Genomic DNA, 22,961 nt, shown 5'->3' on the forward strand with positions numbered 1-22,961 from the left:
ACCTACTCAAATTTCTCTTCAATGTTGAAATCAAACCCACATCAGCATTTCCACTAGCAGCTTAGACCACACTCTCAACCACCCTCTGGGTGAAGAAAATCTCCCTCATGGTCCCCTTAAATATTTCACCTTTCACCCTTAACCTATGGCCTCTAGTTCTAGTCTCACCCAACCTCAGTGGAAAAGGCCTGCTTGCATTTCATCACGATCATCATTATGTGCCATGTCGTATGACATGGGTGATCATGGCCATCCATCTGTCTTTAATCTGATCATTGCCTGTGGGGAAGACCATCTTCATGCTGTTATTCTTATTCTTTTCTCTAACCACGACCATGATTATTCTTGGCAAATTTTTCTAAAGAAGTGGTTTTCCATTTCCTCCTTTGGGGCATTGTACTCTGTTTGTATCACTTATAATTTTGTATAAGATCATAAGACCATAAGATATAGGAGCAGAAGTAGACCATTTGGCCCATCGAGTCTGCTCTGCCATTCAATCATGGGCTGATCCAATTCTTCCAGTCATCCCCACTCCCATGCCCTCTCCCCATACCCTTTGATGCCCTGGTTAATCAAGAATCTATCTATCTCTGCCTAAGTGCACCCAGTGACTTGGCCTCCACAGCAACAAATTCCACAGATTTACCACCCTCTGACTAAAGTAATTTCTCCTCATCTCTGCTCTAAGTGCTGTCCTTCACTCCTGAAGTTACACCCTCCTGCTCTAGACTCCCTTATCATGGGAAATAACTTTGCCATATCTAATCTGTTCAGGCCTTTTGACATTTGGAATGTTTCTATGAGATCCCCTCATTCTCCTGAACTCCAGGGAATACAGCCCAAGAGCAGCCAGACGTTTCTCATATGGTAACCCTTTCATTCCTGGAATCATTCTCGTGAATCTTCTCTGAACCCTCTCCAATGTCAGTATATCCTTTCTAAAATAAGGAGCCCAAAACTGCACACAATACTCCAAGTGTGGTCTCACGAGTGCCTTATAGAGCCTCAACATCACATCCCTGCTCTTATATTCTATATCTCTAGAAATGAATGCCAACATTGCATTTGCCTTCTTCACCACCGATTCAACCTGGAGGTTAACTTTTAGGGTATCCTGCACAAGGACTCCCAAGACCCTTTGCATCTGTATTTTGAATTCTCTCCCCATCTGAATAATAGTCTGCCCATTTAATTTTTCTAGCAAAGTGCATGACCATACTCTTTCCAACATTGTATTTCATTTGCCTCTTCTTTGCCCATTTCCCTAAACTATCTAAGTCTCTCTGTAGGCTTTCTGTTTCCTCAACACTACCCGCTCCTCCAACTATCTTTGTATCATCGGCAAATTTAGCCACAAATCCATTAATTCCATAGTTCAAATCATTGACATACATTGTAAAAAGCAGCAGTCCCATCATCGACCCCTGTGAAACTCCACTGGTAACTGGCAGCCAACCAGAATAGGATCCCTTTATTCCCACTCTCTGTTTTCTACCAATCAGCCAATGTTCCACCCATACTAGTAACTTCCCTGTAATTCCATGGGCCCTTACCTTGCTAAGCAGCCTCATGTGTGGCACCTTGTCAAAGACCTTCTGAAAATCCAAGTACACCACATCTACTACATCTCCTTTGTCTACCCTGCTTGTAATTTCCTTAACAAATTGCAATAGGTTAGTCAGGCAGGATTTTCCTTTCAGGAAACCATGCTGGCTTTGGCATGTGCCTCCAGGTACTCCATAATCTCATCCCTAACAATTAATTCCAACAACTTCCCAATCACTGATGTCAGGCTAAGAGGTCTATAGTTTCCTTTCTGTTGCCTCCCTTTCTAGTCAACTTTAGCCAGTTCCCCTCTCATGCCATTGTATATTTCTAACGAATCTCTCCCTCAATCTCCTTTGCTCCAGGGAATAAAGTCTTGACCTATTCAACCTTCACCAATTACCAGGTTGTCAAGTCCCGGCAACGTCCTTGTCAAATTTCTCTGCACTCTTTCAATCTTATTGATATCTTTCCTCTGGGTAGGTGACCAAAACTGTGCACGATACTCCAAATCTGACCTCATCAACATTTTCTAAAACTTCAACTTAACATGCCAACTCCTGTATCTAAAACTTTGATTTATGAATGTCAATGTGCCACAAACCTATCAACTGTACCTGTGATGCCCCTCTCAAGGAATTATGGACCTGTATTCTCAGATCCCACTGTTCTAATGCACTCCTCAATGTCCTTCCATGGAAATCCTACCTTAATCAGCTCACAATTGTCTGTACTACATTCCATCTACAATTTTTCAGCCCATTTTTCCAGCTGATCCAGACCCCACTGAAAGTTTGGACAGTCTTCCTCAATGTTCACTGCACCCCCCATCTTGGTATCAGCCACAAATTTGCTGATCCCATTTTTCTATACTATCATCCAGATCATTGATTTGCTGTAGATGACAAACAACAACAGATCCAGCACTGGTACCTGCGGTACTCCACTTGTCACAGGCCGCCAGTCAGACAGGCAATCATCAACTATTACTTTCTGTCTTCTCCAGCGAAGCCAAAGTCTCATCCAATTTGCTACCTCATTCTTCTAAACTCCAGCATGTACAGGCCCAGAGCCCTGGAACACTCTTCATATGTTAAACCTTTCATTCCCAGAATAATACTCATGAACTTCCTGTGGACCCTCTCCAATGCCAGCACATCTTTTCCAAGATATGGAGCCCAAAACTGCTCCCAGGTGAGGGCTGACCAATGTCTTATAAAGCCTCAGCACTATATTGTTGAATTTGTATTCTAGTCATCTCAAAGTGAATGCTAACATTGCATTTGCCATCCTTACTGCATTTTCCTTGCAGGTGGCAGTGGAGATGAGTCTCTACTAAAGGATGTGTAAGGTGCTCCTTCCCTCTGCACGTCATCCTTGGGCAAGGTGTAACTCCTGCTTAGCCCCTTGATCAGGGTCAAATGAAGCCCTGGGAGCAGGTGGTGGATGATCATATGAGCAGCCTGTGCATATCACATCCTGGTTATACAACCACTGACACCAACAGACAACCTCTGAAGAGTTGCAAACATCAGAAAATCAGTAGATACTGAAGATCAAAAGAAGCACACACAGCATGAAGGAGGATCCCAGCCCCAAAACATCGAATGCAATATCTGAAGAGTATTGATAATGGCTGGGGTCATTTCTCTTGTAAAGCCACGGCCCAGAAGAAGGCAATGGCAAACCTCTTCTATAGAAAAATTTGCCAAGAACAATTGTGATCATGGACAGACCATAATTGTCCACTTCATATGACATGGCACATAATGGACAAACTGAACTACAGATTCAACTTGAAAGTTAACCTTAATCATTTGGCTGCCACCATCTACCAAATGCGATCTCTCACATCCCCTACCTGGCCGTACTTACCTGTCATCATACACTCCTCCCTAAACCATCAATCACCTCCCAATCCTTTGTCACCATTCCCCTTATCCTCTTTATATCAGCCATCTCCCCTCTCCACTCTGAGGTAGGATTCTGACCTGAAACACCAACTGCTCCTCTCTCCCTTCAGATTCTGATCAGCCTGCAGTGTTCCTCCAGCAGACTGCTTGTTGCTAAATAGGGAAATAAAAATTTCTTATTGTAGTTTATAGTCTATTTTATACACACTTTGGCCGCTTTATTAGGTACACCTGTACACCAGCTTGTTAATGCAAATATCTAATCTGCCAATCATAAGGTACCAACTTGATACATAAAAGCATGCAGATATGGTCAAGAGGTTCAGTTGATGTTCAGACCGAACATCAGAATGGGGAAGAAATGTGATCCCAGTGACTTTGACTGTGCCAGACAGGGTGGTTTGAGTATCTCAGAAACTGCTGATCTCCTGGAATTTTCACAAACAATGGTCTCTAGAGTTTTAGAGAATAGCGTGAAAGACTAAAAGGCATCCAGTGAGTGGCTGTTCTGTTTGTGAAAATACCTCATTAATGAAAGAGCTCAGAGGAGAATGGCCAGACTGGTTCAAGGTGACGGTAACTCAAATAATCACACATTACAACAGTGGTGTGCAGATGATCATCTCTGAACGTACAACACATTGAACCTTGAAATGGATGGGCTACAACAACAGAAGACTATGAATATACACGCAGTGGCCACTTTATTAAGTACAGGAGATACTTAATAATTTAGTACACTATCAGTCATACTGGGTGACTGAATCACAAAAACTGACGTGGACATTGATCTGATAAGGAGCATCTCAGCAAGAGAAAATGGCTAATGGATTTTATAGAAGGAATTCTAGAACTCAGTCCCTTGGTATCTGGAAATATGACGACCACATTTCTGCAAGGCAGGATTCCTGGAGGGACATCTATTTAGAACAGAGATGAGGAGGAATTTCGCTAGCCAAGGAGTGGTAGATCTATGGAATTCATTGCCACAGAAGGATGGGAATATTTAAGGCGGAGGTTGACAGGTTTGTGATCAGGACTAGGGAGAAGGCAGGAGAATGGAGCTGAGAGGGATATTAAATCAGCCATGACGGAATGGCGGAGCAGACTCGATGGGCTGAATGGACTAATTCTGCTCCAATGTCTTATGCTTTTATGTCACTTCCTCATGTGGGAGGTGAGATTTCATTCTGCATAATTATGGCTTATCTCTCGACTACTTAGTGTTCATTTCTGGTCACCTCATTACAGGGGATTGAGTTCAAGAGCCACCAAGTAATGTTGCAGTTCCATAAAACTCTGGTTATACCAAACTTAGAGTATTGATTTCAGTTCTGACCACTTCATTATAGGAAGGATGTAGAAGCTTTAGAGAGGGTACGCAGAAAATTTACCCGGTTTAATTCCCATTCCCATTCCCAATCCAACATGTTGGTCCATGGTCTCCTCTTATACCCCAATGAGCCCACCCTCAGGATGGAAGAATAACACCTTATATTCCGTCTGGGTAGCCTCCAACTTATTGGCATCAATGTCAATTTCTCCTTCAGGTAAAATAAAATCCTACCACCTCCCCTATTCTTCAATTGCTCAATCTGGCCTCTTACCTCTTTTCACCTGCCTGTCACCTACCCTTAGTGCTCCTTCTTCTTCCCCTTCTCCTATGGTTCATTCTCCTCTCCATCTTTCCTACTCCCTGGCTTCGTCTATCACCTTCTACCTTGTCCTCCTTCCCCTCCACCCACCTTTTTATTTTGGCATCTTTCCTGTTCCTTTGCAGTCCTGATGAAGGGTCTCAGCCCAAAATATTGACCGTTTATTAACTTCCATACATGCTACCTGACCGGCTGAGCTCCCCCAGCATTGTGTGTGTGTTGCCGGGATGCTGCCCGAATTAGAGAGCAGGTTTATGAGGAGATGTTGAGGGAGCTGGGGCTTTTCCCTTTGGCGTGAAGGAGGATGAGCGTTGACTTGATAGAGGTATGCAAGATCATAAGAGGCATAGATAGAGTAGACAGCCAGCAACTCTTTCCCAGGGGGTATAAAGGAGATGTCAGCGGTGTTTTTAGACAGAGAGGGGTGAACATGTGAAACACACTGACAGAGGGGATGTAGAGACAGATGCATTAGGGACATTTTTAAAACTCTTAGATTGGCACATGGATAGAAAAATGGAGGGCTCTGTAGGAAGGAAGGGTTAGATTGGTCTCAGAGTAGGTTAGAAGGTCATCACAATGTTCTGAACTGTTCAATACTCTATGGTAGTGCAGTGCAGGCAGATAATAAAGTGTAAGGTCATAACGGGATAGACAGGAAGGTAAAAAAAAATCATCTTATTGTACAAGATATCCACTAGCAGTGGGATAGAAGTAGCCTTTGAGACTAGAGGTGTGTGCTTTTAGATTTTGATATCTTCTGCCTGAAGGGAGAGGTGTGAAGAGAGAATGCCTGGGCTGGGTGGGAACTTTGCTTATGCTGGTTGCCTCACTAAGTCAGTGAGAAGTGTAGACATGGGGAGTTGGCTTGTTCACAGCTGAACTGTGTTCACATAACTCTCTGCAGTTTCTGATGGTCACAGGCAGAGCAGTTGCCGTACCAAGCTGTGATACATCCAGATGGGATGCTTTCTGTGCTGCATCGATAAAAATAGCTTTGCACCATATCATAAAAATGATGTTAGTTAAGAATTGAGGCAAGGTTATCGGAGATCTTTAACTGGATTAAAGATTATATGGGGAGGGTGAGGGTAGTTTAATGGAGGAATTCACTGTTGTACAGCGCTGGTGTGTAATAAAGACTGGTCTTGACAGCAATGTTTACCTCACAGAAATAAAGCAAGAAAATTGGTTTTGCTCTGATATTCTTTCCTCCCTGTCTCTGAAACATTTGCCTTTTCAAACACTTACCCAGTGTCTTACTATTGAATCTACCCTGTCCTCTTGGTGAAATTGAATAAAAGTTCTCCTCAGTTTCCCTCCACTTTTGCAAATACAAGATATTCCACAGATGCTGGAAGTCCAGAGCAACAGACACAAAATTCTGGAGGAACTCAGCAGGTCAGGCATCATCTATGGAAATGAATAATGAGCCAATATTTTTGGCTGAGACCGTTCATCAGGGCTCATAAAGATTGAACATCTCAGCCTGAAATAGTGACTGTTCACTCCTTTGCATAGATTTTGCCTGACCTGCTGAGTTCCCACAGAATTTTATGTGAGTTGCTCTGGATTTGCAGCATCTGTAGAATCTATATGTTTATAATACATAGTTCTAGATGTTTTGTAAACTTTGAAGTAATTCCCAAAGCATGGACTTTAAACTTTACAAGATGACTCTCCAGCTATCCTCTTTCCCCTTCTCTCACATTGTTATGATGGCATCTTCTCCCTTCCTTTTCAGTCCTGAAGAAGGGGCTCACCAGAAATGTTCAATGTTTATTCCTCTCCACAGGTGCTCCTGACCTGCTGAGTTCCTCTAGCATTTTGTATGTGTTATTCTGGATTTGTAGGATGCATTTCACTAACTCTCTGTACACAGGCTACTGAACCTCCTGTTAAAGCAAAGTTGAAATGTAAATCTTGAAGATAATCCAATAACAATTTCTTTTAAATCAGAATCAGGTTCATTATCATTGGCATACACTATGTTGTAAACCTTGTTGTTTTGTGACAGTGGTACAGTGCACTACATAAAATATACTATAAACTAAAATTAAAAAAATATATATATATATATAAATAATTCAATAAGTAGTGCAAAAAACAGTGAAGTAATGTTTATGAGTTCATTGTTCATTCAAAAATCTGATGGCAGAGGGAAAGAAGTTATTCCGAAAACAACTGTACCCTGAAAGAGGCTACACAGGTTGAGAAGTCATCTGGGACACTTGCCTTATTCATCAAGGCATCGATTTTGAAAGCCAGGAAGTCATGTTGCAACTTTACAAAACTCTAGTTCGGCTGCATCTGGAGTATTACATACATACAGTTCTGGTCCCCCCATTATAGGAAAGATGTCAAGGTTTTGGAGAGAGTACAGAAGAGGTTTAACAGGATGATGCCTAGATTAGAAGACATGGTGCTATAACGAGAGGTTGGACAAACTTGGATTGTTTTCTCTGGAGTGGCAGGGGCTGAGGGGAGATTTATAAAATTGAGAGAGGCATAGATGGAGCAGACAGACAATATCTTTTTCCCAGGTTTGAGATGTCTAATACATCAGGCATGGGTTTAATACATAGGGCATGGATTTAAGGTGAGAGGGGGTAATTTCAAAGCAGATGTGAGGGACATGTTTTTTTACACACAGCAAGTGGTGGGTTCCTGGAATGAGCTGCCTGGGGTGGTGGCAGAGGCAGATACATGGGTGACTTTAAGAGACATTTAGATAGACACATGATTGGAAGGGAAACGGCAGGATATGGACATTGTGTAGGCAGAAGAGATTAGTTTACTTGGCCATTTAATGACTAATTTAATTGGCTTGGCACAACATTGAAGGCTGTGTTCCTGTGCTCTCCTGTTCTATGTTCTGTGTTCCTAACAGTGAGTGTGTGTACCTCCTGTACCTCCTCCCTGATAGTGGTAAAGTGTAAAGGATATGCCCTGGGTGATGGATTTTTGAAGGTGTCTGGATGCTGGCGAGGATAAAGCTCATGATGCAGCTGGCTGAGTTTACAGCCTTCTGCAGCTTTTTCCCATCCTGTGAACTTTTCAATTTATAAGGATTGTGACCAAAATGTTTATCAGTAGGGTATCTAGACTTCCCTGAGAATTAACAAGGCCCTCAAAGTCCAACACAGGCGGCATGAATATATTGTTGGTTTTCAGGATCTAGTGCAGTGAGTTCACAAAGATTAGCATCTGCCTACCAGATGCTTAGCATCTGGTAGGTGACACCAGAATGTGCACAAATTGGCAGCTAGACGACAACCCTGTTTCAAGATGTACTCAAGAGATTGGTTTTAGACCTCAGATCCAAGCTTTGGGAGTGCTTCCTACTGATCTATTGGAGTGAAGGGCATTCCACTGAGCTATGCTGACCAAAATTAAAGACCTACGAAACTAGATGGTAAAGGTTTCAGGTGAGAAGGGAAGGATTTAAATGGAAATGAGGGACAACTTCTTCAGCCAGAAGCTTGTCTGTATATGAAAGGAACTGCCAGAGGAAGGTGAGGCAAGAACATTAACAAAATTTAAGAGACTCGTGGACAGGCATATGGATAGGAAAGATAAGAGTGATATGTGCCATATTTGGACAAATGGAACTGGCTTAGGCAGGTACTTTGGTCCATAGTTTCTTTTCCTCTGCTTTGAGATTCTGAGCCTATAAACACCATCCTATAATTTATTTTCTCTAGATTTATTTATTTATTTGTTTGTTTGTTTGTTTGTAGTAATTTTCTGGGTGGTGGGATGGAGATGCCCCTCTACAAAAAGAGATGACCCTCCACTAACCCGCAGGTTACCCTTGGGCAAGATCAGCTTATTCCCCCCAATCAGGGTCATGTGAAGCCATGGGAGCAGGTGGTGCATATCACAGGTCCTGGTTATGTGACCACTGACACCAGGCAGGCAATCTCTGAAGAGTATTGATAATGGCTGGGGTCACCGCTTTGTAAAGACACTGCCCAGAAGAAGGCACTGACAAACCACCTCAGTAGAAAAGACTACCAAGAGTAATCGCGGTCATGATAAGGTCATGAGTGCATATATCATACAACTTGGCACGTAACAAATGAGCAATAGTCATTTTACACCTTTGATACAAAACTACAAACTACAAACTGCAAAACTACTAACCCTGTTAGTCAGTGATAATAAATCTGATTGTAATTCTCCTGCATTCCTGTGCATTCAGATTGCTGTACCAGGCCATGATGCAACTGGTCAGGATACTTTTGACAGTGCCCACGTATAAAGCTGGGAGTGCACTGGAGCTTCCAAAGTTCAAAAGTTTAATGTAAATTTATTATCAAAGTGCACATGTCACCTTGAGATTCATTTTCTTGCAGGCATTTACATGAAATTAAACGAATACAATAGAATTTATGAAAACCTATAAATAACAAAGATAAAGAACCATTGTGTAGAAGAAGACAAACTGTGCAAATATAAAAATAATTAATACTGAGAGTGTGAGCTGACGAGTCCTTGAAAGTGAGTCTGTAGGTTGTGGAATTAGTCAGTGCTGAGGTGGGTGAAGTTATCCCCCCGTTTCAAGAGCCTGATGGTTGAGGGGTAATAAATGCTCCTGAATCTGGTGGTGTGGGTCCGAGGCTCCTGTACCTTCTTGTGCATGGCAGTAGCAAGAAGGGAGCATGACTGGGATGGTATGTGTCCTTGATGATGAATTCTGCTTTCTTGTGGCTGTGTTCCTTGTAAATGTGCCCAACAGATCAAATGACGTTGTCTCCTGCAGTGCAATACTCCTTCAACACCTCACTGGTGTCTCTGCATAAATTGCTCTTAACCCTCTGACTCACAATTGCGAACAAGCCTTTGATTGTGACAAGAGATTTTTTTAAAATGTTGCTGCACATCAAAAGTTGTTGGTGACTCATTGATTCAGGGTTCAGTTTTTTACAATTTAACTCCTTCTCTCCCTGGAGGTTTTGATGCTGAAATTAAACTTATTTCACAATAGGTGATCTTATCATCATCATTATGTGTTATGCTGTATGACGCGGGCAATCATGGTCTCATGATCATGTTTATTCTTGGCAATTTTTCTACAGAAAGTGGTTTGCCATTGCCTTCTTCTGGGCAGTGTCTTTACAAGACAGGTGACCCCAGTCATTATCTATACTCTTCAGAGATTGTCTGGAATCAGAGGTCGCATAACTGGTACTTGTGATATGCACCAGCTGCTCAAACATCCGTCCACCACCTGGTCCCATGGCTTCATGTGACCCTGATCGGGGGGGTCTAAGCACGTGCTATGCCCAAGGGTGACCTGCAGGTTAGTGTAGGGAATAGCGCCTTGCGCATCCTTTTGTAGAAATGCATCTCCAACTCACCACCCGCTGATTTTATAGAGATGTATAAAAACATGAGGGGAATAGAATGGGTGAATGGAGTCAGTCTGTTTCCCATGCTTAGGTGATCAAGAATCAGAATTAGTGTCAGGTTCAATGTCACTGACATATCTCATGAAATTTGTTGTTTTGTGGCAGTTGTGTAGTGCAATGTATAAAAAACATCTAAGTTGCAATGAAACATTTTAACTGAGAGGGAATTAATTTAAGAGGAAATTAAAGGACAACTTTTTTTATATACAAAAGGGCAATATCTATGAGGAATGAGCTGCTAGAGGAAGTGTTTAAGGCGGGTACAATAACAACATTTAAAACACAGGTACATGGATTAGAAAGGTGTAGAAGGTTATGAGCAAAACTCTGACAAATGGGACTGGACTGGATGGAGTATTTTGGTTAGTATGGGCCAGTTGGGCTGAAGGGTCTGTTTCTGTGCTGTATTATTCAGAATCAGGTTCAATATCACCACCATATCTCATGATTTTTTTTGTTTTAGGGCAGCAGTACAGTGCACTATATAGTAATAGAAGTTATAAATTACAATAAGTATATTAAAAAAATGTTAAATAAGTTGTGCCTAAATGAGGGGGAAAGTAGTGATTTAGTGTTCATGGTTTCATTGTCCATTCAGAAATCGGGTAGCGGTGGGGAAGATGCTATTCCTGAAACATTGAGTGTGTGTCTTCAGGCTCCCGTACCTGTTCCTTGATAATAGCAATGAGAAGAGGGCATGGTCTGTCTTGTATCACTCTTCTCTGCAAAAGTCACTAGCAGTATATGGTGGAAGTTCTAGATGCAAGGGGTCATGAAGTGTGTGAATTCACCATTACTAGAGAGAAGGTTCTTGGGAATCTGAAAGGTCAGAAGGTAGGTAAGTCACCTGGACCAGATGGTGTACACCCCAGGACTCTGAAAGAGGTAACTGAAAAGATCATGGAGGTTTTAGAAATGATCTTTCAAGAATCACTAGTTTCTGGAATGGTTCCAGAAGCTGGAAAATTGCAAATGTCATTTCACTCTTCAAGAAGGGAGAGAGACAGAATAAAGGAAACTTTAGGCCAGTTAGTCAGACCTCAGTGGTTGGGAAGTTGTTGGAGTCAATTATTAGGGATGAGTTCTCAGGGTACTTGGAGGCACATGATAAGATAGGCCATAGTCAGCATTGTTTCATCAAGGGAAAATCTTGCCTGACAAATCTGTTGTAATTCTTTGAAAAAATAATAAGCAGGATAAACAAAGGAGAATCAGTTGATATTGTGTACTTGGATTTTCAGAAAGCCTTTACCAAGGTGCCACACATGAGGCTGCCTAACAAGCTAAGAGCCCACGGTATTACAGGAAAGATTCTAGCATGGATAAAGCAGTAGCTGAATGGCTGAATGGCAAGAGGCAAAGAGCAGGAATAAACTGGTTGCTGTGACTAGTGGTGTTCCACAGGGATCTGTGTTGGGACTGATTCTTTTTTAAGTTATATGTCAACGATTTGGATGATGGCTTTGTTCGATGATTTTTTCAAAGATTTGGATAATGGCTTTGTTGTAAAGTTTGCAAACAATATGAAGCTAGGTGGAGGGCAGGTAGTTTTGAGGAAGTAGAGAGGCTACAGAAGGACAGACAGATTAGGAGAATGGGCAAAGAAATGGCAAACGGAATACAGTGTCAGGAAATGTGTGGTGCACTTTGGTGGTAGAAATGAAAGGGTTGACTATTTTCTAAACGGAGAGAAAATATGAAAAACTGAGGTGCAAAAGGAATTGGGATTCCGTGTGCAGGATTCCTTAAAGGTTACTTTGCAGGTTGAGGCTGCGGTGAGGCAGGCAAATCCAATGTTAGCATTCATTTGAAGTGGACTAGAATATAAAAGCAACTTTGTAATTTTGAGATTTTATAAAGCACTGGTGAGGCCTCACTTGGAGTACTGAGAGCAGTTTTGGACTGAAACTGGAGAGGGTTCAAAGGAGGTTCATGACAATGATTCCAGAATTGAATGGCTTGTCATATGAAGAACATTCAATGGCTCTGGGCCTGTATTCACTAGAATTCTGAAGAATGAGGGGTGACCTCATTGAAACGTATCAAATGCTGAAAGGTCTTGATAGAGTGGATGTGGACAGGACGTTTCCTATGATGGGGAGCGTAGGACCAGAGAACAGAGGGATGTACCTTTAGAATGGAGATGAGGAGGAATTTCTTTAGCCAGAGAGTGGTGAATCTGTGGAATTCTTTGCCACAGACAGCTGTGGAGGCCGAGGTTTTAACCATATAACCATATAACAATCACAGCACGGAAACAGGCCATCTCAGCCCTCCTAGTCCGTGCCGAACTCTTAATCTCACCTAGTCCCACCTACCCGCACTCAGCCCATAACCCTCCACTCCTTTCCTGTCCGTATACCTATCCAATTTTACCTTAAATGACACAACTGAACTGGCCTCTACTACTTCTACAGGAAGCTCATTCCACACAGCTATCACTCTCTGAGTAATGTATGTTTATGTATGTTTTATGTATGTTTAAGGCAGAGGTTGATAGATTCTTCATTGGTCAGGCATGAAGGGATATGGGGAGAAGGCAGGGGATACGTGCTGAGAAGAAAATTGGATCAGCCGTAATGAAATGGTGGAGCAGGCTTGATGGTCCAAATGGCATAATTCTGCCCCTATCCTATATCTTATGGTCTTATAGTCTGCATGGTGGGGGTCCTTAATGATGGATGCCACCTTTCTGAGGCATTGCCTTTTGAAGATGTCCTTAAAGCTGAGAAGGCTAGTGCCCATGATAGAGCCAGCTGAAGTTTCAACTTTCTGCAGTTTTTTCCAGTCCTGTGCAGTGGCCCCTCCATACTAGGCAGAAATGTTCTGCACAGTACTTCTGTAAAAAACTGCTACTGTTTTTGGTGATATACCAATTCTCCTCAAACTCCTAAAGAAAATGCTGGAATTACTTAACAGTCAGGCAGCCAATGTGGAGATGAAAACAGAGTCATCATTTCATCTTGGTGACCTTTCATCACAACTGGGAATGTTCTGATTTTCAGGGGATGAAGGGTCGCTGATCAGAAACATTGATGCACTGACATATGTCATGAACTTCATTGTTTTACATATAGCAGTGTACTGCAATACATAAGAGATGATAAGTCACTAATAGAAATATATTAAAAATAAATAAATAGTGTTCATGGCTTCATGGTCCGTTCAGAAATCTGATGGTGGTGAGGAAGAAGCTAGATGCAGGGGTCACAATATAGAAGTTCACAGGTGATGCCAAAAACGTGTGGGTTGGGAGTTTAGTTGTCCAAAGTGAGTTAGTGAGGAATGGGATTATGAGGACCAGCTGATAGTAACGTGGGGTGGATAAGATTAGTTAGAGGAAAATGAGTGTGAAGAATAGTCTGTGTCTGTCTTCTGCTTTTTAACTCTTTGCTTTCATATGTCTGTTCACCTGCCCTGTACCTCCAGCTGTGTCACACCATCTGTGCTGACCACCATACCTTGCAACCTTTCTTCCAGTGTCCCATAGTTCTGTCACTCCTCCTCCTTCACCCATCAGGGTCTTGAACCAGTGGTGATAACATCACTTGCCCCTTCACTGAACTGTTCTCACAACCCATGGACTTATTTTCAAGGAATCTTCAACACATGTTCTCAATATTTATTTCTTATTTATTTATTATTATTACTGTATATTTTTTTTCTTTTGTATTTGCACAGTTTGTTGTCTTTTACACATTGGTTATTTGTCCTTTTGGGGAAGGTCTTTCATTGATTCTATTATGTTTCCTGTATTTACTGTGAACGCCCTCAGGGTTGGATATAGTGACATAAGTGCACTTTGGTAATAAATTTACTTTGAACTTTGAAAATCACTGGCACTTTCTGACAAGAAAGTTTAAATATGGTTTAGAACATAGAATGTCATACAATCTCTTCGACCAACCATGTTATGCTGAAATTTTAACCTACTCTAAGATCAGTCTAACCGTTCCCTCCTACACAGTCCTCTATTTTTCTATCATCTACTGTATGCCAATTTAAGAGTCTCTTAAATGTCCCCAATGTATCTGCCTCTACCACCAACCCTGCCAGCTTTTTCCATTCACCCACCATTCTCTGTGTAAAAATCCGACATCTGACATCCCCCTTGTACTTTTCTCCAATCAGCTTAAATTACGCCCCCTCGTATTAGCCATTTTCACCTTAGGAAAAAGTCTGTGGAAGTCTCTGGCTACCCACTTGATCGATGCCTCTTTTCATCTTGTACACCTCTATCAAGTCACCTTTCATCTTCCTTCACTCCAGAGAAAAACTCTCACTTGCTCAACCTACACTCCTGTGATAAAGATATCAGCTCAAGAGAGCTCTACCCAGTGCCAGAGTGCTATATTGGACTCACCTTACAAGCTATCTCATTGCTGTCTGCCTGCACTGCACTTCCTTTGTAGCCATTACACTTCATTCTGCAGTCTGTTGTTGTTTTACCTCAATGCAACGTGTAATTAACTGATTTGTATGGAGGTTTGTCGGACAAGTTTTTCCATTGTTCTTCAATACCTGTGACAATAATGAAACAATTTACTGCTTTACCACTATGAAAAAGAAAAAGGGCATGGGTTTAAGATCAGAGGTGAGAGATTCGAGGTTTTGAGGCACGGTTGGTCGAGATTGACAATGGATGTTGCATCCTAGCTGTCTACATTCGATACGCAGGCCAGGGCAGTATGATATGGAGAGCAAGCTATTGCCCTTGTAGCAGACTCACCCTCACCACGCTGATGATGAATCCAAAGGAACGGCAGAGACTGATACAGTTCAGCACCAACAGTGTCGCAGGAGTTGCCAGTCAGCATTGAACTCAACGTAGGACTGCCTTCAGGACTCCAGCTCCAGATATTTCCCAAAGCCTTTCCCAAGAGTTGGTACAACTGCAAGGCAGCAGATGTTTCAGATCAGATTTTCCTTCTCCTAGATGAGCTGCCAGCCATGGCTGACGGGCCCCATCTGCCCGAAGTGACTGGTTTTAAGGTGACAGCAACCTGACTTTGCCCTTTCTCCTGTCAGTAGAAATGGTTCCACTACGCTTAGTAGCTAAGCCACACTTGAAGGCCAGCTGCTGGCAAGCGCTTTAGAATGGGAATTAAGGATAGCTTCTTCACCCGAGGGAGGTGCCAGAAATAGTGGTTGAGGAGGAGACACACTAGCAACATTTAAAAGCCTCCTCAATAAGTCCATATGGATAGAAGAGATTTAGAACGTTATGGGCCAAACACGGGCAGATCGGGCCAGCTCACTTGGCAACATATCATGGAGGAGTAGGGCCAGAGCTTGTTTCCCTGTCGAAGGTCCTGTCTCCAGTTTATGTGGAAACTTCTCTCACAGAGAGTGTTTAGGCAGTGAACAGGGTAAAGCACAACTTGGTTAAACACATGAGGGTGAATGGAACTGGAGGATGGGGCAGCAGGAGACTCACAGAGAAGGACTGAATTGCCCATTTCTTGGCAGAAGGCTCTGTATCATTCCCGCCTCCATGCTAAACTCTGCAGCAGATGAGTAACTCTTCCCTCCTCCTCAACTCCTCACCCTAGGAATGTGTCAGCCAGTAGGGAATTATGTGAGAGAAGATTCCGGCTTGCATTTCACACCCTTGCGCGGAGAGGAACAGTGAGCAGCTGGGGCTTTACTCAGTCTTTAACCTTTTAAACCCAGGAACAGAGACATTTACAGAAAGTGGTGAATCCAGCTCTTTCCATCACAGGCAAAGACCTCCCCACCATCTGCGAGGAATACTACCATGAGACAGCAGCATCCATCATCGAGGACCCCCACCATCCAGGCCTTGCTCTCCTCTCACCACTACCATCAGGCAAGAGATACAGAAGCCTTAGGTCCCACACCAGCAAGTTCAGGAACAGTTATTTTACAGAACTTACTCCTGCACTGCAGCTCTCAACCAACACCACAAACTGCAGTCCTGCTTTCTAGTTATATGAGGATCGTTCGATGGCTCCTGGGCCACTACTCACTGGAATTCAGAAGAATGAGGGATGACCTCATTGAAAGCTATTGAATGTTGAAAAGCCTGGATAGAGTGGATGTGGAGAGGATGTTCCCTAAGGTGGGTGAGTCTAGGACCAGAGGACACAGCTTCAAAATAGAGGGATGTACACTTAGAATGGAGATGAGGAGGAATTTCTTCAGCCAGAGGGTGGTGAATCTGTGGAATTCGTTGTCGCAGGTGGCTGTGGAGGCCAAACCATTGGGTATATTTAAGGCAGAAGTAGTTAGATTGTTGATTAGTCAGACCATGAAGGAATACGGGGAGAAGGAGAACAGGGTTGAGAGAAAAATGAATCAGCCATGATGAAACGGTGGAGCAGACTCGATACAGCAAATGGCCTAATTCTGCTCCTTTATCCTGTGGTCTTGTGATCTTTCTGGGACTTTACATGTTCTCAGAATTATTTATTTATTGAGTTTATTTATTATTTACACAGTTTGTCCTCATTTGCACAGTGGTTGCTTGTCAGTCTTTGTTACATACAGTTTTTTTCTTAATAAATTCTAATGTATTCCTTTATTTTTTTGTAAATACCTACCAGAAAATGTATCTCAAAGTAGTACATGGTGACATACAATACACGTACTTTGATAATAAATACACTTTGAACTTTGAAGCTATAACGTGAGCAGTGACCCTCCAGCATCCTGAGCTGGCAGGGACAGGCACTATAGTTCCTGGAAGGAAAGGTTCAAGGAGAAGAGAACACAAATCCACGGGCAAAGACACAAAGGAGGGCAGATGTGAGGGGAACATTTTCACACTGAGAGTCAGAACTCAGTACCTATTCATTCATTATGTGTTGTGTCATATGACGTGGGGGATCCTGGTCTCATGATCATGACTGTTCTTGGCAAATTTTTCTACAGAAGTGGCTTGCCATTACCTTCTTCTGGCCAGTGTCTTTACAAGACGGGTGTCCCCAGCCATTATCAATACTCTTCAGAGATCGTCTGCCTGGTGTCAGTGGTCGCATAACCAGGATTTGTGATCTGCACCAGCTGCTCATACAACCATCCACCACCTGCTCCCATGGATTAACGTGACCTTGATCAGGGGGCTAAGCAGCTGCCCAAGGGTGACCTGCAGACTAGCAGAGGGAAGAAGTGCCTTACACCTCCTTTGGTGGAGACATATCTCCACCCTGTCATTCAGTACAGGGAAGTACAAACAGGGCCAGACAGGAAGGACATAATGCTGAGGCAAGGATGTGATGATGAGGCTTTATAGGCATTGGACAGACCACATGTGGTGTGTTGTGAGCAGTTTTGGGCTCTGTATCTAAGAAAGGATGTGCTGGCACTAGAGAGGGTCTGGGGACGTTCATGAGAATGATCCTAGGAATGAAAGGTTTGAGGAATGAAGAAGATTTAATGGCCCTGGGCCTGTACTCACTGGAGTTTAGAATAATGAATTGAAACCTAACAATTTTGGAAGATCTAGATAGAGTGGATGTGGACAGGATTTTTCCTACAGTGAGGGAATCTAGCTCCAGAGGGCACAGCCTCAGAATAGAATGTCCTTTAGAACAGTTATGAGGAGGAATTTCTTCAGCCAGAGAGTGGTGTATCTATGGAATTCATTGTCACAGATAGCTGTGGAGGCAAGTCCTTGTGTGAGTTTAATGTGGAGGTGGGTAGGTTCTTGATTAGGACGTCAGAAGTTACAGGGAGAAGGCAGGACAATGGGGTTGGGAGTGAAAAATTAATCAACCATGATGGGACAGTGGGGCAGGCTCAATGGGCTTAATTGTTTAATTCTGCTCCCATGTCTATGGACTTATGCTCTGATGAGCTTGTGCTGCCCTAAGTCATTGGTTTTTGAATCCAGAGGAAGTTTGTACCTCCTACATTAGATTGGAGCCTCCCTGCCCTCTATTGTGGACCTGTACTCTTCCAGGTTGAAGAAGAGGGCGGGGAACATCATAAAGGACTCCTCCCATCCTGCGCACGGACTGTTTGATCTGCTTCCGTCTGGTAGGCGCTTCAGATCCCTCCAGACTAAGACTAATAGGCACTGGAGAAGTTTTTTCCCTACTGCGGTCACTTTGCTGGACAGTTAACTGCCGGTTAACTGTCGGCTAACTATTACTTGGATTGCACTACCTGTATGTATAATCTATATTTTCATTTATATTTATCATTATTATTGTTATGAGCAGAGAGACAACATCTGCCGGAAGTAAATTCCTTGTATGTGCATAGGTACTTGGCGATTAAAGTCTGATTCTGATTCTGATTCTGTACCTGTGTTATCTCTTTTCTCACCCTCTGCTTCTCCCCATTGTCCCTAAACCCATTCTGCCCTTAGCCCAAGTATAATACATCCTTCTTCGAGCCTGCTAGTTGCATCTTGCCTTGCATAAGATTCCATCAGGCCTGGCAGGAAGTTTACATTGGCAAGACCACATCTTATTTCACTGCCAGTGTCTCATTCAGCAAATGTCCAGCCTGAGGTGGAAGGGAGGGGTGGTTTGCTGGGACCCTGCCAGATATGTGCATGATAGATTGAAGACGAGGAAATCATTGAGTCAACTCACACTGCCTGGATGTATTCCTGTCACAGAAATCTCCTTGGAGACAGGGTTAAGTTACAGTATCCTTATTTTGGAGGTCAAATAGTGATTTCTGTTGAAATTGCAGTGGGAACGAGGCCAATGGAATCAGCCGGAGTGAAACAGAATTCACCGTCTCTGTATCCACGGTCATAATTGTAATTGGCAAGACCTCATTCTGTAACACAAGGGAGACTGCAGATGTAAGAAATCTGGATCAACACACACACACACACACACACACACACACACTTGCACACACAGACACACTCACACAGACACAGACACACACACACTCGCACACACAGACACACACACTCGCACACATAGACACACACACACATGCTTGCACACACAGACACACACACTCGCACACATAGACACACACGTACGCACGCGCACACACACAGAGACACACACTTGCACACACAGACACACACACACACACACGTACGCACGCGCACACACACAGAGACACACACATGCACACACAGACACACACACACACACTCACACAGACACAGACACACACTCACACACACAAACACACTCACACACACACGCTTGCACACAGACACACACACTCACACACATAGACACACACACACATGCTTGCACACACAGACACACACACACTCGCACACATAGACACACACACGTACGCATGCGCACACACACAGAGACACACACATGCACACACACACACACGCGCTTGCACACACACACACAGACACACTCACACAGACACACACACACATGCACACACAGACACATGCACACTCACACAGACAGACGCTTGCACACACAGACACACACAGACACACACGTACGCATGCGCACACACACAGAGACACACACATGCACAGACAGACACACACAATTCTGGAGGAACTCACTGGATCAGGCAGTGGGAAATGGACAGTTGATGTTTTGGACCAAGACTCTTCATCAGGTCTCTTTCAAATTTTGGAGTAAATTTATTATCAAAGTACATGTATGTCACCATATACAACCCTGAGATTCATTTTCTTGCAGACTCAGTGAAAGGCTGCACCAGCTTGGGTGCTCAACTTGTGTGCAGAAGGTTTAAGGTGAGAGGGGAGGGGGAGAAATTTCGTGGAAACCTGAGGAGTAACTTTTCTCACCCAGAGTGTGGCAATACATGGAACAAGCTGCCAGAGAAGGTGGTTGTGGAGGGTACATTAACAACAATTAGAAGGTACTTGGCCAAGTGTCCGTACAGGAAAGGTATGGGTGAAACCCGGGCAAAGAGAAGGTCTCGCATCAGCAGCTTCAGGAACAGTGAACCTAAGCCTACAACTTCACTCACCCCAGCCATGCACTGATTCCACATCCTATAGACTCACTCTCAAGGACTCTGCAACTCATCTCAATATTATCAGTTTTTTTAGTTTTCAGTTTGTCTTCTTTTGTCAGTCTTTGTATATAGTTTTTCATTGATTTTATTGTATTTCTTTGTTCTACTGTGATTGACTGCAAGAGAATGAATCTCAAGATAGTATATGGTGACAGATTCAAGGTTCAGGTACATTTATTATCAAAGTATGTATGTAGTTTATGATTCTAAGATTCTTCTTCTCCAAACTTTGATGATAAACTTACTTTATACTTTGAACTCTACTCTGCGTTTTCTCTGTAGCTGTTACACTTTATTCTGCATTTGGTTATTTTTAACCTTGTTCTAGTTCAATACTCTGTGATCTATATGAACAGTATACAAGACAAGCTTTTCACTATATCTCAGTACATGTGACAATAATAAACCAATTCCAATTCGGAAAAGTGAATGGAGAAAGAGACAATGCTGCAGCGATGATTTTACTTTCTTAGCACAAATAAGGATGAATCTAATGCTATCTATTCTTTTGTTCACTTCTTTGTAACACAGTGGCTGGGGCCATCTTCTGTCGGCAACCAGGGGTCCTATAATTCCCTGAAGAATGCGCCGTCTCCTTGAGAGAGGGGGGAGGAGCTCCCAGGAACTCGTCAAGGAACTTCACAAGGATCCTTATCACAAACATTCCTGAAGGCTTGTAATCAGGAAAGGCCGGAGCACTGGGAATTCTCTGACAATGGCCCAAATCAGAAATCGTTATTTTTTTTCCCCTCTATCTTCCTGTTTTTAATTTCCCGTGCATGAAGACATTGTATTCAGTTGCATGCTAGTTAATCATATCCGGGTAACCACTTACTATGTCACTGTTAGGTGACCTGTGAACCATTGTGAGGAAAGATTTTGATAACATCCTTCCTGACGATGGCAGTGGGTTTTTTTGTTAGTCGTCCCAATATGTGACTGTATTATTTGGTCTCTATTAATTATGACCACATCTGCCATTAAAATGAAACCAAACTACTTTAATGCAGCATATGAGGAGTGTTTGATGGCTCTGGGCCTGTACCTGCTTGAGTTCACAATGATGAGGGGCAATCTCATTAAAACCTACTAGATACTGGAAGGCTGGGATAGAGTGGTATGGAGAGGATATTTCCGATAGTGGGAGATCCACAATGATCCCAGCAATGAAAGTATCAACGTATGAGGAGTGTTTGATGGCTCTGGGCCTATACCCGCTGGAGTTCACAAGGATGAAGGGAGTCTCATTGGAACCTACTGGCCTGGATAAAGTGGATATGGAGAGGATATTTCCATTAGTGGAAGAGTCCAGAGTCAGATTACAAGAATGATCACAGAAATGAAAGGTCTAACGAGTGAGGAGCTTTTGACAGCTCTGAGCCTGGAGCCTTCAACTGGAGTTTTGAAGAATGAAGGGGAATCTTACTGAAATCTACCGAATATTGAAAAGCCTAGACAGAATGGATGTGGAGAGGATGTTTCCAATAGTGGGAAGTCTAAGACCAGAGGGCACAGCCTCAGAATAGAGGGATGTCCCTTTAGAATGGAGATGAGGAGGAATTTATTTCGCCAGAGGGTGGTGAATCTGTGGAAATCATCACCACAGACGGCTGTGGAGGCCAAGTCATTGGGTGTATTTATAGCAGAGGTTGATAGATTCTTGATTTGTAAGGGTGTCGATAGTTACGGGGAGAAGGGGGTTGAGAGGTATAACAAATCAATCATGGTGGACTGGTGGAGCTGACTGGATGGACCAAATGGCCTAATTCTGCTCCAATGTCTTATGGTCTTATGGCCTTAATTTATAGCAAGAAGAGCTGTTATTTCTACTCTCGAGACAAAATGTCAGCACTTATATTCATCCAGTTTTTGGTGAGATTCATTTTTAAGGCAAAATAAATTCCTTTTTCTTATTATATAAAAAATCGCATTTTAAATGTGCTGTGATTTATTCTTTATAAACATATGTTATGTAAAAAAAAATCTCAGTTCCTAATAAAAGATACAATTTTGACATGAACTTGTTTGTGTTAATGCCTACCATGACTTTTACTTCATAATTCACTGATAAATTTCACAGAAGTTGAATGTATATGGTGACCTTCAGGTAACAGAGGGCCTCCCGAGGTAATTCACATGAGTGCTGATAAACAGGAAATAACTGTGGCCGAGGCAGCCAAGAAAACATTGTGCCAGATGTTCTAAGGTTGGTGAAGAAAACAACATCTTAAAGTAGGACAGTCACAAAATGCTGGAGGAATTCAGCAGATCAGGCAGCATCTATGGAAAGTAATAAAGAGTCGCTGTTTGGGGCCTTCTCTCTGTGCACCACAAAAGGCTGGTTGTCCTGGTCATTACCCATCTCAATTCAACTTCCCATTCCCATTCCGAGATGTCAGTCCACAATGAGGCCCACCTAGGCTGGAGGAGCAACATTTCATATTCTTTCTGGGTAGCCTCCAGCCTGATGGCAT

At 42.9% G+C, this 22,961-nt stretch overlaps 1 protein-coding gene across 1 annotated transcript in view; it reads left to right on the plus strand.

The window, feature by feature from the left end:
* The window catches only part of syt9b (synaptotagmin IXb), a 134,456-nt gene extending 112,004 nt beyond the window's left edge, over window positions 1-22,452 (plus strand). The window contains exon 7 of the mRNA XM_073049881.1: window positions 21,019-22,452. Coding sequence (XP_072905982.1) covers window positions 21,019-21,087 — 69 coding nt within the window. The 3' untranslated portion in view covers window positions 21,088-22,452. The remainder of the gene's footprint in view (window positions 1-21,018) is intronic.
* The last annotated feature ends 509 nt before the right edge of the window (window positions 22,453-22,961 follow it).

The sequence above is a fragment of the Hemitrygon akajei genome, chromosome 6 (assembly GCF_048418815.1).
Source record: "Hemitrygon akajei chromosome 6, sHemAka1.3, whole genome shotgun sequence".
In the NCBI taxonomy this organism is placed as follows: domain Eukaryota; kingdom Metazoa; phylum Chordata; class Chondrichthyes; order Myliobatiformes; family Dasyatidae; genus Hemitrygon; species Hemitrygon akajei.